Raw genomic sequence first — 12,105 nt, forward strand, 5'->3', positions numbered from 1 at the left:
TGAGGCAACCAAATAAAGACAGACTGCAGAGTGTCTTACAGTTTGTAGGTTTATTACGCTCGAGCGTGGTACCATTCTCTTAAGCTGAACGGGACCCCGATTACAGGTTACACAAAGATTCTATACTGTTGGCAAAACATCCTGCCTGTGTGCCTCGGGGCGCATAACCCAACAAACAGGCCTTCTCCTTATCTATCACCAATCCCCTGCAGCCACCTTCCCCCTGCAAAAACGCTGAATTAGCAGCTATTTCAGGCATGTCGGCTGGTTCCTGTCTCCTTTGTTTCCCTTCTCTTGAAACTGTCCAGCTGTCCACCCTGAAGGATCCTTCCTTCCTTCCTTGGTACGTGGTGTGCTCGCTTCTAGTTAATGGCCGAGAGGAAACCCAAAATGGAGTCACATATGCTAACTAGGTTAATTTCCCCTAACAATTATGAACAGGAGGTTGCCAGGCACCTTTCCTACAACTTTCCTGTGACGAGATAACTGATTCTGTGGATGAAGGGAAAGCAGTGGACGTGGTGTTCCTTGGCTGTATTAAAGCTTTTGACACGGTCTCCCACAGTATTCTTGTCAGCAAGTTAAAGAAGTATGGGCTGGACGAATGCACGATAAGGTGGGTAGAAAATTGGCTAGATTGTCGGGCTCAACGGGTAGTGATCAATGGCTCCATGTCTAGTTGGCAGACGGTATCAAGCATAGTGCCCCAAGGGTCGGTCCTGGGGCCGGTTTTCTTTAATATCTTCATTAATGATCTGCAGGATGGTGTGGATTGCACCCTCAGCAAGTTTGCAGACGACACTAAACTGGGAGGAGAGGTAGATATGCTGGAGGGTAGGGATAGGATACAGAGGGACCTAGACAAATTGGAGGATTGGGCCAAAAGAAATCTGATGAGGTTCAACAAGGACAAGTGCAGAGTCTTGCACTTAGGACGGAACAATGCAATGCACTGCTACAGACTAGGGACCGAATGGCTAGGCAACAGTTCTGCAGAAAAGGACCTAGGGGTTACAGTGGACGAGAAGCTGGATATGAGTCAACAGTGTGCCCTTGTAGCCAAGAAGGCCAATGCCATTTTGGGATGAATAAGTAGGGGAACTGCCAGCAGATCGAGGGACGTGATCGTTCCCCTCTATTCGACGTTGGTGAGGCCTCATCTGGAGTACTGTGTCCAGTTTTGGGCCCCACACTACAAGAAGGATGTGGAAATATTGGAGAGTGTCCAGCGGAGGGCAAGAGAAATGATTAGGGGACTGGAACACATGACTTACGAGGAGAGGCTGAGGGAACTGGGATTATTTAGTCTACAGAAGAGAAGAATGAGGGGAGTTTTGAAAGCTGTTTTCAACTCCCTGAAAGGTGGTTCCAAAGAGGATGGATCTAGACTATTCTCAGTGGTAGCGATGACAGGACAAGGAGTAATGGTCTCAAGTTGCAGTGGGGGAGGTTTAGGTTGGATATTAGGAAAAACTTTTTCACTAGAAGGGTGGTGAAACACTGGAATGCGTTACCTAGGGAGGTGGTGGAATCTCCTTCCTAAGAAGTTTTTAATGTCAGGCTTGAGAAAGCCCTGGATGGGACGATTTAATTGGGGATCGGTCCTGCTTTGAGCAGGGGGTTGGACTAGATGACTTCCTGAGGTCCCTTCCAACCCTCATATTCTAGAATTCTAGGATTCTACCACATTCTAAAGGGCACTGTCCTCCGATCCCACTGAGGAGTACCAAAAGAAACTACACCAACTGCTCAAGAAACTCCCTGCTACAGTACGGGAACAAATCTACACAGACCCTCCCCTAGAGCCCCGACCAGGGGTATTCTATCTGCTACCCAAGATCCATAAACCTGGAAATCCTGGACACCCCATCATCTCAGGTATTGGCACTCTTACAGCAGGATTATCTGGCGATGTGGACTCTCTCCTCACACCCTATGCTACCAGCACTCCCAGCTATCTTCGAGACACCACCAACTTCCTGAGGAAACTACAACGTATTGGTGATCTTCCTGAAAACACCATCCTGGCCACCATGGATGTAGAAGCTCTTTACACCAATATTCCACATGAGGATGGGCTACAAGTTGTCAGGAACATTATCCCTGATGAGGCCACGGCACACCTGGTGGCTGAGCTTTCTGACTTTGTCCTCACCCACAACCATTTCAGACCTGGGGACAATTTATACTTTCAAGTCAGCGGGACTGCTAGGGGTACCCGCATGGCCCCACAGCATGCCAACATCTTTACGGCTGACTTAGAACAACGCTTCCTCAGCTCTCGTCCCCTAGCGCCCCCTCCTCTATTTGCACTACATTGATGACATCTTCATCGTATGGACCCATGGGAAGGAGGCCCTTGAAGAATTCCACCTGGATTTCAACAATTTCCACCCCAGCATCGACCTCAGCCTGGACCAGTCCACACAAGAGATCCTGGACACTACAGTGCAAATAAGTGATGGTCACATAAATATCACCCTATACTGGAAACCTAGTGACCTCTATACTTACCTACATGCCTCCAGCTCCTGAGGAAACAGACTGACAAAGCAAGATAGATACCCAGAAGTCACCTTCTACAGGACAGGCCCAACAAGGGAAATAACAGAACACCACTGGCCATCATGTACAGCCCCCAGCTAAAACCTCTCCAGCACATCATCAACGATCTACAACCTATCCTGGAAAAGGATTCCTCATTCTCACAGACCATGGGAGGCAGGCAGGTCCTTCCTCACAGACAGCTCCCAGTCTGAAGCAAATACTCACCAGCACCACACCACAGAAACACTAACCCAGGAACCAATCCCTGCAATAAATCCCATTGCCAAATCTGTCCCCATATCTACTCTAGCGACACCATCATAGGACCTAACCATATCAGCCATGTCATCAGGGGCACATTCACATGCACATCGATCAATGTGATCTATGCCATCATGGGCCAGCAATGCCCCTCTGCCACGTACATTGGCCAAACCGGACAGTCTCTATGTAAAAGAATAAATGGACACAAATACGACATCAGGAACGGTAACGTACAAAAGCCAGTAGGAGAACATTTCACTCGCCCTGGACATTCAATAACAGATTTAAAAGTAGCCATCCTTCAACCAAAACACTTCAAACACAGACTTCAGAGAGAAACTCCAGAGCGACAATTCATTTCAAACTTAAAACCAACAATTTGGGCCTGAAGCGGGCTCACTACAAAAGCAATTTTCCCTCTCTTGGTATTGACCCCTCCTCATCAGTCATTGGGAGTGGACCACGTTCATCCTGTGTGGATTCTCCCATTTTTAATGGGGTATGATCTCTGTCTGAAACTTTTCCCACAGTCCAAGCACTTATAGAGTCACTCTCCTGTGTGGATTCTCTGATGTTTAACCAGCGCCGGTCTCCATGTGAAACTTTTCCCACAGTCCAAGCACTTATAGGGTCTCACTCCTGTGTGGATTCTCTGATGTTTAACCAGCGCTGATCTCTGTATGAAACTTTTTCCACAGTCCAAGCACTTGTGGGGTCTCTCTCCTGTGTGGACTGCCTGATGATAAACAAGCTCTGACCTTCGTATGAAACTTTTCCCACAGTCCAAGCACTTGTGGGGTCTCTCTCCTGTGTGGATTACCTGATGTTGAACAAGGTGTGACTTTCTGATGAAACTTTTCCCACAATCCAAGCATTTGTGGGGTCTCTCTCCTGTGTGGAATTCCTGATGTTGAACAAGGTGTGACCTCTGCATGAAACTTTTCCCACAGTCAAAGCACTTGTGGGGTCTCTCTCCTTTGTGGATTGCCTGATGTTTAACAAGGTGTGACCTCTGCATGAAACTTTTCCCAGAGTCAAAGCACTTCTGGGGTCTCTCTTCTGTGTGGACTGCCCGATGTTTTACAAGGTATGACCTCTGCTTGAAACTTTTCCCACAGTCAAAGCACTTGTGGGGTCTCTCTTCTGTGTGGACTGCCCGATGTTTTACAAGGTATGCCCTCTGCTTGAAACTTTTCCCACAGTCCAAGCACTTGTAGGGTCTCTCTTCTGTGTGGACTGCCTGATGTTGAGCAAGGTGTGACTTTCTTATGAAACTTTTCCCACAATCCAAGCACTTGTGGGGTCTCTCTCCTGTGTGGATTGCCTGATGACGAACAAGGCGTGACCTTCGTATGAAACTTTTCCCACAGTCCAAGCACTTGTGGGGTCTCTCTTCTGTGTGGACTGCCCAATGTTTTACAAGGTCTGACCTCTCCTTGAAACTTTTCCCACAGTCAAAGCACTTGTGGGGTCTCTCTCCTGTGTGGATTGCCTGATGACGAATAAGGACTGATTTCCGCTTGAAACTTTTCCCACAGTCAAAGCACTTGTGGGGTCTCTCTCCTGTGTGGATTGCTTGATGATCAGCAAGATCTGACTTGCAAATGAAACTTTCCCCACAGTCCAAGCACTTGTGGGGTCTCTCTCCTGTGTGGACTGCCTGATGCTGAACAAGGCGTGATCTTCGTATGAAACTTTTCCCACAATCCAAGCACTTGTGGGGTCTCTCTCCTGTGTGGATTGCCTGATGTTGAATAAGGCGTGACCTTCGTATGAAACTTTTCCCACAGTCCAAGCACTTGTGGGGTCTCTCTCCTGTGTGGATTGCCTGATGATCAGCAAGATCTGACTTGCATATGAAACTTTTCCCACAGTCCAAGCACTTGTGGGGTCTCTCTCCTGTATGGATTTTCAGATGATAACCAAGGGCTGATCTCCAAGTGAAACTTTTCCCACAGTCCAAGCACTTGTGGGGTCTCTCTCCTGTGTGGATTGCCTGATGTTTAACGAGGGTTGACCGCTGTATGAAGCTTTTCCCACAGTCCAAGCACTTATGGGTTCTCTCTCCTGTGTGGATTGCCTGATGATTAACAAGTGCCGACCTCCATGTGAAACTTTTCCCACAGTCCAAACATTTATGGGGTCTCTCTCCTGTGTGGCTTTTCTCATGTGAATTTAGTGCTGACTTTGAACTGAAACATTTCCCGCATTCAACGCATTGAATGGTCTTGTCTACAGTGTGGCTTCTCCCATGGTTATTAAGATCTGTGCGCTTATTGAAGCTTTCCCCACTGGCCAAGCATTGAAATGGTTTCTCTCCCGTATGGACTGTCTGATGTGTAACAAGTTGTGATCTCACAATGAATCCTTTCCCACACTCAAGGCAGTGCCAGGGTGTCTCTTCCTTGGGATTTGTCTGCTGCTCTCTGGGATTCTCATCTCCTCCCCCACCATTCACAGATTCATCCACTTTCTTCCTGGGTTGGTTTATCAGAAGTCTCTCTGTCCTGTGCCAATTTCCCCAGGCTTCTCCCTGATTCCAGCAATGGGAAAAATTCCCTTCAGCTCTTCCCAAAAAGGTCCCCTGTGGTTCCACTTCCCCAGGAACTGCCTCATGATGATTCCCCTCCTTCTTCTCACTCACTCGCTCAGCACCTGCTGGGAGAGACACAATCCAGAGAGGAGTCATTGTGCTGGGGAGAAAGAGGAATAGCACTGGGCGAAAAGCCAACACAAAGACTGAGCAATTGCATTCTGCCTCCACATCCCACCCTAACATTTACAAGGAAGGAGAGAGGGGAAGGGTGGAATGGCGTGAGCAATATCTGCTGACCAGAGCCCTGCTCTCGGTGAGATGAAGAAGAACTGAGGGCGTTACTCACATCATATTTTGGGATTCTCAACTTTTTCCTTCATTCCCTAGATGGAATTTCTCTGTCAGGCCTCACCTGTGCTGGTGTATCTCCGAAGCCTTCTGTCCTTGAAATCCTGGAGATCGGACACCCACAGCTCTTCCCCTCGTTCCAGCTGGGCGATAAGCTCAGGTTTGGGAATGGGAAATCCTGTGCAGAAGGTGAAATGAGTCCAGATCAGGGTGCATGGACCATCGGTGGAGGATTTGTCACAAAGGACGTTCCGTGAGTGGAACCTGTCCCTGTGCTCTGCTGGAGGAACGTGGAATCCAAGAGGATGGGAACAGGGTCACTGAGCCCCCTTGCGCAGAGGACGTTGTCTGGGGAGGTGAGTTGAATTATTACTACACCCTCACTAGGCGTTGCCAGGATATGTGCGCTCTGGGGGCCTTGCTGACTCACACACAGGTCTGCACTTAAGCCCCTGCCTCTTTCTAAACCTGCAGAGCCCAGAGCCCTCCTCATGCCTGGAGCTATTCCCAAGGAGGGAGATGAACAGGGATTGTATGGGCAGTCAAGAAACAATACAGACAAGACAATGCGGATTTATGTCCCTTTGAAAGATGGAGAGGTGGGGATGGTTTAGCTTGTCCATTGGGTTTTGACTCCCGTGTCCCAGTGGAGAGGGCATCGAAATGCATGTATTTCTCATATGGCAGCTGTGCATTATGGAACCCATTCGCCTCTGCTCGAACTGACCAGGGAAGAACCTGACCACATTAAGACATGCAGATCCCACAGCTTCTAATAACTGAGAGGACGGGAATCCCTTACCCAGTGAGGTCACGGTCTCGTAGTTCTCCTGCATGACGTCCCTGTAGAGTGCTCTCTGAGCGGGGTCCAGCAGAGCCCCCTGCCCCTGGGTGAAATAAATAGCCACCTCCTCGAAGGTCACCGGCATCTGAAACACCAAGAGTCCCCCACTCAGCACCTGCTGCCCCAGCCACAATCCCACTACTCATGGGAAAGGAAAAAAAATGTGAAGCTCTGGGAGGGCCAGAGTAGCAAAATCCCACCCCTACCCTGCTCAGAGCAGCCAGGAGGCTTCAGGGGGCGGAGAAGGTGAGAGCTCCCTGTCTACCCCATCACACGGAGCACGGCAGGATCTTCTCATTTCCCACACGCCTGCCAGCCACAGACTGGGACAGGAAGCAGAGCTCTGAGCCGGGGACAGGAACAGGAATCCCGACAGGTTCCCTTCGTATTTCACAGCAGCCCCGGGCAAATGGGGTCAGGCTCCAGCACTGGGAGCCTGAAAAATGTTCCCAGCCCTGCCGAGGTGGTTATATCCTGCCTGAGAAATGGGGGAATGTCCCCTTCCCCTTTCCCTGCTACAACGGGCCTACTTAGTAAATCAGTAGGTTTATCAAACCCTGACTCCTCCCTCCCACACCCAGCAGCTCCCTGAAAATCCCCTACCTGAGCTGGCTCCATCACAGCCATTTCCCTTCTCTGTCCCCTGGAAGACTGGCCGATCTTTAGTGAAACGTGGACCTGATTCCTCAGCCTGTCAGGGCGAGAGGGAGGTTACAGAAGGGGCTTCTGTCCTGTCACACTCTGATTCCCCCGGCAGCCCCCAGGGACAGGCAGGAAGAGGTTGATCCCATTGATCCATCCGTGCACCCCCCTGCCTGAGCCAGCAGTGACTCCGGTCTGACTCTGGTGTAGCTGAGATCTGAACCCTACAGGGAAATCAGACCAGGGCCCTGGGCAGCCCCCAACACTCAAGGGCACACAGACCCCACCACCACAGGGGTGTCTGACAATAACACACTCAGAGCCGGGTGGGGGGGGGGGGGCTGGGTTTTTTTCCGTGTAGCTTCTGCACCCTGAGGGGTTAGTCCCCTGATCGCTCCCAAAGCTGAGAAGAGCTTCTCTCCGCCCGCCTGCCCACATCCCCCCTTTCCCTCGCTGTGCCCCCCACTCACATCCTCCCCCATTCCCGACCTCGCTCCCCTCAGCCCCACAGTCCCCCGATCCTCCTCCATTGCCCCATCTTCCCTTCCGTGCACCCCTGCCCCCATCCCAGCCTGCCCCCGGCATCCCCTGCACCCGCCTCCGGCCCCTCTTTATCCTCCTCCCCCTGCAGCCCAGATGTGACGGGGCGGGGCCGCTGCAAGGGGGGGATGGGAGGGTCTCTCTTACCTTCCCCCCGAGCGGGGCCCCCCGGGGCAGGGGCCGGGCCGGGAAGGGGCCCTGGCCGGGCTGGGGGCTCTGCCCTGGGAGAGGCTCCCGGGGAGCAGCGGGCAGGGCCCGGCTGGAGGTTCCCCTCTCCCGGCTGCAGCCCGGGCTCCGGGCTCCCAGCACCAGCCGCCGGGGCTCGGGGATCTCGCCGGGAGCCAGAGTCCCCGCAGCGGCTGCGAGTCACTTCCTGGGCCGGGCCTGAGCCCCGCGATCGCTCCCCCCAGAGCCGCCCCCCAGCCGCTCCTGGGTCCTAGCGATCAACCCACGACACTGCAGCATTCCTGTGCCCGGCTCCTGTTACACTCACAGGCTCCAAGGTCACAAGGGACCATCATGAGCATCTTGCCCAGGGGTTCTCACCACCAAATTTGGTGGCCTCAGAGGGTGGCCAGCAACTCTCGCTGGTGCCCGCTCTCACACTTGCCCCTATAATCCCAATTAACTTGACTAGAAACCAATCAATATGCAGAGAGGTAAAAGGAGGGAACACTCCTCCTAGTGTGGGGAACTTTTCTGGCTTCTACCAAGCCCCAGAGGAACTGGCAAGCAAAAGGATCTGAGTCCTTTACCTAGAGGCCTGCATGACATCGAGGACCCCTCCCTGCCCGGTTCCACTCGGACCCCCCTAACCCCAAGGCTGGGCCCAGGGCTCCTGAGGTGCTCGACCCCAAATCTTGTGATCACTCAGGACAGCTGTCCCCACTGTGGGGTGTTCTGTCCACTCTGGATGCTTCCTTCATCATTGCACAGAGTTAAGAACAAATACAATTTATTAAACAGCAAGTAATACAAAAATAAGGAGAAAAGTGGGAAAGATGAAAGGAAAACATGTCACCCCGCTCTGTGGGGGGGAACCCCAAACAACCCTCTCTGGAATGCCAGGGCCCTTCACAGTCTGTCCCTCCCACATCCCAGGCCTCCTGCCCAGACCCTGACTGTGCTGCAGGTATGCCCAGGGTTGGACACTAACTCTGGTGTTGGCCTCCAGGTAGTAGGACCCTTCTTCCTAGCGTCAGCTGCTTCCTGTCAGGGTTATGATCCCCCACCCAGTCTGGCCTGCAAGGCCTCTTGGCTGAGGGCCTCTCCTTGCCCTGGGCCCTTTGCCCAGGGTCCCCTTCGCTCACTGCTCCCTGCTGCTCCAGTTTCCCTCTGCCTCAAGCACAGCCCAGCCCTCCTCTCTCCTTAGCCCCTCCTGCTCTGCTCTGGCCCAGCCAGCTCCAGCTGACGCAAAGGAGAGGACCCCGGCTGCTGACTCCCTCATTGGCCTGCCTGCCCTGTCAATCAGGCAGACCCACAGCATTGCCCCCCACACCCCTTGTCAGTCTTAGGATCTTCATTTCTCATTGGCCCTTTGTTAGCCGATGGCCAAGGATGTTTGGTGAGGTGCCAGCTATGCCCGTTTTATACCATCCATGACTTTAACTGCTAGTACGCACTGTCCCTTCGCGGCGGGCAGCCCGGACTAGGCTGACGGATGCCCCAAGGACCTAAACACCCGTGACTTTAACTGCTAGAGCTCAGAGCTCGCAGTGGGCAGTCAGGATTGACTGACAGGCGCCCCAAGAGTTTGCCCCGTGGAGGCGGCACAACTCAACACTAGGCTCTTAGTACTCTTACCTAATGGCCAGGCTTTATAGCCAAAACGGCTGAGGTTCTTTAATTGTGTTGGCTGCTTTACAGTAAACCAGAGAAACAAGTCAGGCTTATGCACAAATGGTTACCAACATTTATTAAACTAGATTCTAATCATGTGCTTAAAAAATGTGGGTGCTTCTTACCCTCCTCGCATCTCTCGATTCCAGCGGTGCCAAGCTATTTCTATGTTTGCTAAAAATTTTCACAACCTCTCAGCTAGCGACTCGGGTTGCCAATTTGGGAATATTTTAAAAATGGACACTCAAGTCGGAGTGCTGCAACCTCCCCTGCCCTGCCTCTTCCCCCCAAGGTCCCATCTCTGCCCCACCTCTTCCCTCCAAGGCCCTGCTCTGACTCCATCTCTTCCTCCAAGGGTCTACCCGCCCTACACTTCTCTTTCCCCCTTCCCTGCCTAGGTCAGGAAGGGCTTGTCTGTGGAGCTGGGGGTGGGAGCTGCAGCTGCCCAGTGCAGGTAGGAGGCAGCCCCGGCTGAGTCGGCTCTGATGGGAGTGATGACCCAGTGCCTCCCCACCCACAGTAACTCGACTTTGGCTGTCCGGTCAGTAGATGTGATCGGACACTGTCAGGTCCCCTTTTCCACCGGACTTAATGGTAGAAAACCGGGCACGTGGCCACCCTAACAGCACCCACTGTGCCAGAAGTGCTGGGAACGCGTCAGGGACAAGTTCTGCTTTCCGATGGAGGAGGAAGGAACCAGAGGGCAGGTGGGTTAGACTCAGTTCTGACCAGCAGGGAAGAATTCATTGGTCGAGATGAAATTACTGTAAAGTGGGTGCAGAACTAAAGACTGCACTCAGAGTAGTTATTTATGGTCTGGTCCCAAACTGGGAGGGGAATGGTGCCGGGGAGGCGGAGGAGGGAGAAGCTCCAGCTGGCCTCCCTCGCTCTTTATGGGGAAGAGGGAGTGGGGGGGGGGGGGCAGCCCAGCAGGGAACGGGACCTAGATGGGGAGCAATTCACACAGAGCTTGTACGGCAGCCACGTTCCTGGGAGAGAGATGCTGCTGGAGTTGGCAGAGCGGGCTCTCAGTTCCCCACATTGCCCCTCCTAGGTCGGTGGAAGTGCTCCTGGTGAGGACACACCCCACCGACCCAAGGAGGATAGTGGGGACATCATCTACCGCAATCATTACTGGAGTGGTTATAAGTCAATCTAATACAGGTCAACTTAAGTTTGCAGTGTTGACGTACCCTTACAAACAAAAGGATTTCTCTAACCCAAAAGCTTTCAGCAGTCCATGCTCTTTGGAAAGCCTTCCAGCTCGGACCACTCCCCCAGCTCAATGATGCTCCTGTTGTCTTTCAAGAGATCCTGCTGCCCTGAGTAGAGATGGGGCCAGAACCCCTTTCCCCACTTCTTGTACTCGGATCCTATATACTTGAAAAGTCTTTGCTGGGTCATGGGGTCAGGGCACTCCGCGGCATAAGTGAGCTACACACTGAGCTACAGATGAATTGTAAGTATCTTTGTTTACCCCTTTCCTCCTGTTGGTGGAAATCTCAGAGAATCCTTTAAGACTCAAAATCCGGGGAAGAAATTTACCCATTTTCTTCTCCAGTGGCAAAACTGCCTTCACTTCTCGCCTCATTATTCGGCTGTATTAGTTACAAAAGTTTTAGCATCATCATAAAAGAAAGAGAACGAAAGAGAAAACAACCTTCCCATCTACAAATGATCTGGACCAAACCTAGAAAAAGCCGGGAAGCAATTTTACCAATAGATGGAAACGGGGCTCTAAGATCTGAAGGTCCAACTGTGCTTTGAAGTTCATTGAGATTTCCCTGCCAATTCCAGGTCTGTGACACTTCCTTCTCCAGCCCTCCGAAGTCTGACTAAGATCATAGACATCAAAGCTGTGACTCCTAAGCATGGAGAGCCAGGGACAGGGTGGTACGTGACACCGTGGGAGATGGAGGGATAGAACGGAGGCAGGTTAAACTTTCCATGGCTGGGACAGAGGCTGCTGTGTGGAGAGAGGAGCGTGACAATGAGAGGGGAAGGAGGGACAGTGAGAGGGGAAGGAGGGAATCTCTTGTACTTGCCCCATTGCCCTGAAATAGCACAAAAGAGAAAACACCACATTTTACTGTCCCTTCTCCCACCTTTTTAGCATCTAGTTAATTCTGGCCCATAAGGGATAAAATGTACAAACACTAAATGCTTTTCAGCACGGCCTGGAGCAATGCGAGACTATTTGGGAATGAGAGAACCTGGCCCCGAAGGGGGAACTCAGGGACTAGCAATCACTCTGCTAACGGGAGGTCGGGGGTCAGAAACTGTGTTCCCTGCAGGCTACGCAGCTGCACTGCAGGCTGTGGAGGGCCGTGGAGGCAGGCAGGGAGAGGAGCCCCTCCCCAGGCTTGGCCCAGGTCCACTGGAGCTGCTGGGGAGTGGAACCCCTCCCTCAGCCCGGCCCAGGACCACAGGAGCCGCCCTGGCTGGGGAGAGCTGCCTCTGACCTGGCCCCAAACTCCTGTGGTGAGAGAGGGCTGGGGGAGTCCTCTCTCCACTGCAGTCTGAACCCCAAACCCCTCATCCCCAG

At 52.4% G+C, this 12,105-nt stretch overlaps 1 protein-coding gene across 2 annotated transcripts; it reads right to left on the minus strand.

The window, feature by feature from the left end:
* Positions 1 to 3,275: 3,275 nt before the first annotated feature.
* On the minus strand, positions 3,276 to 6,646 carry LOC140897864 (uncharacterized). 2 transcript variants are annotated; one of them, XM_073311054.1, is made up of 3 exons: positions 6,498 to 6,646; positions 5,760 to 5,873; positions 3,276 to 5,466 (listed from the first exon to the last, which is right to left on the minus strand). In XM_073311054.1, exons 1-3 carry the CDS (start codon positions 6,622 to 6,624, stop codon positions 3,359 to 3,361), a joined length of 2,349 nt encoding a protein of 782 aa, XP_073167155.1. In that variant the 5' UTR covers positions 6,625 to 6,646; the 3' UTR covers positions 3,276 to 3,358. The 2 variants fall into 2 exon arrangements, with proteins under 2 accessions (XP_073167155.1, XP_073167154.1); XM_073311053.1 differs by having other exon boundaries at positions 3,276 to 5,469.
* Positions 6,647 to 12,105: the final 5,459 nt, after the last annotated feature.

The sequence above is a fragment of the Lepidochelys kempii genome, chromosome 14 (genome assembly GCF_965140265.1).
Source record: "Lepidochelys kempii isolate rLepKem1 chromosome 14, rLepKem1.hap2, whole genome shotgun sequence".
NCBI classification, from domain to species: Eukaryota; Metazoa; Chordata; order Testudines; family Cheloniidae; genus Lepidochelys; species Lepidochelys kempii.

Bases quoted from the DNA above. Each gene is read 5' to 3' on its own strand.
- LOC140897864 (XM_073311053.1), bottom strand. From the start codon at position 6,624: ATGCCGGTGACCTTCGAGGAGGTGGCTATTTATTTCACCCAGGGGCAG. The intron at 5,874-6,497 runs GTAAGGGATTCC...CCTTCTGCACAG, and splicing joins CGAGACCGTGACCTCACTGG to GATTTCCCATTCCCAAACCT. The intron at 5,470-5,759 runs GTGAGGCCTGAC...TGTCTCTCCCAG, and splicing joins TCGGAGATACACCAGCACAG to CAGGTGCTGAGCGAGTGAGT.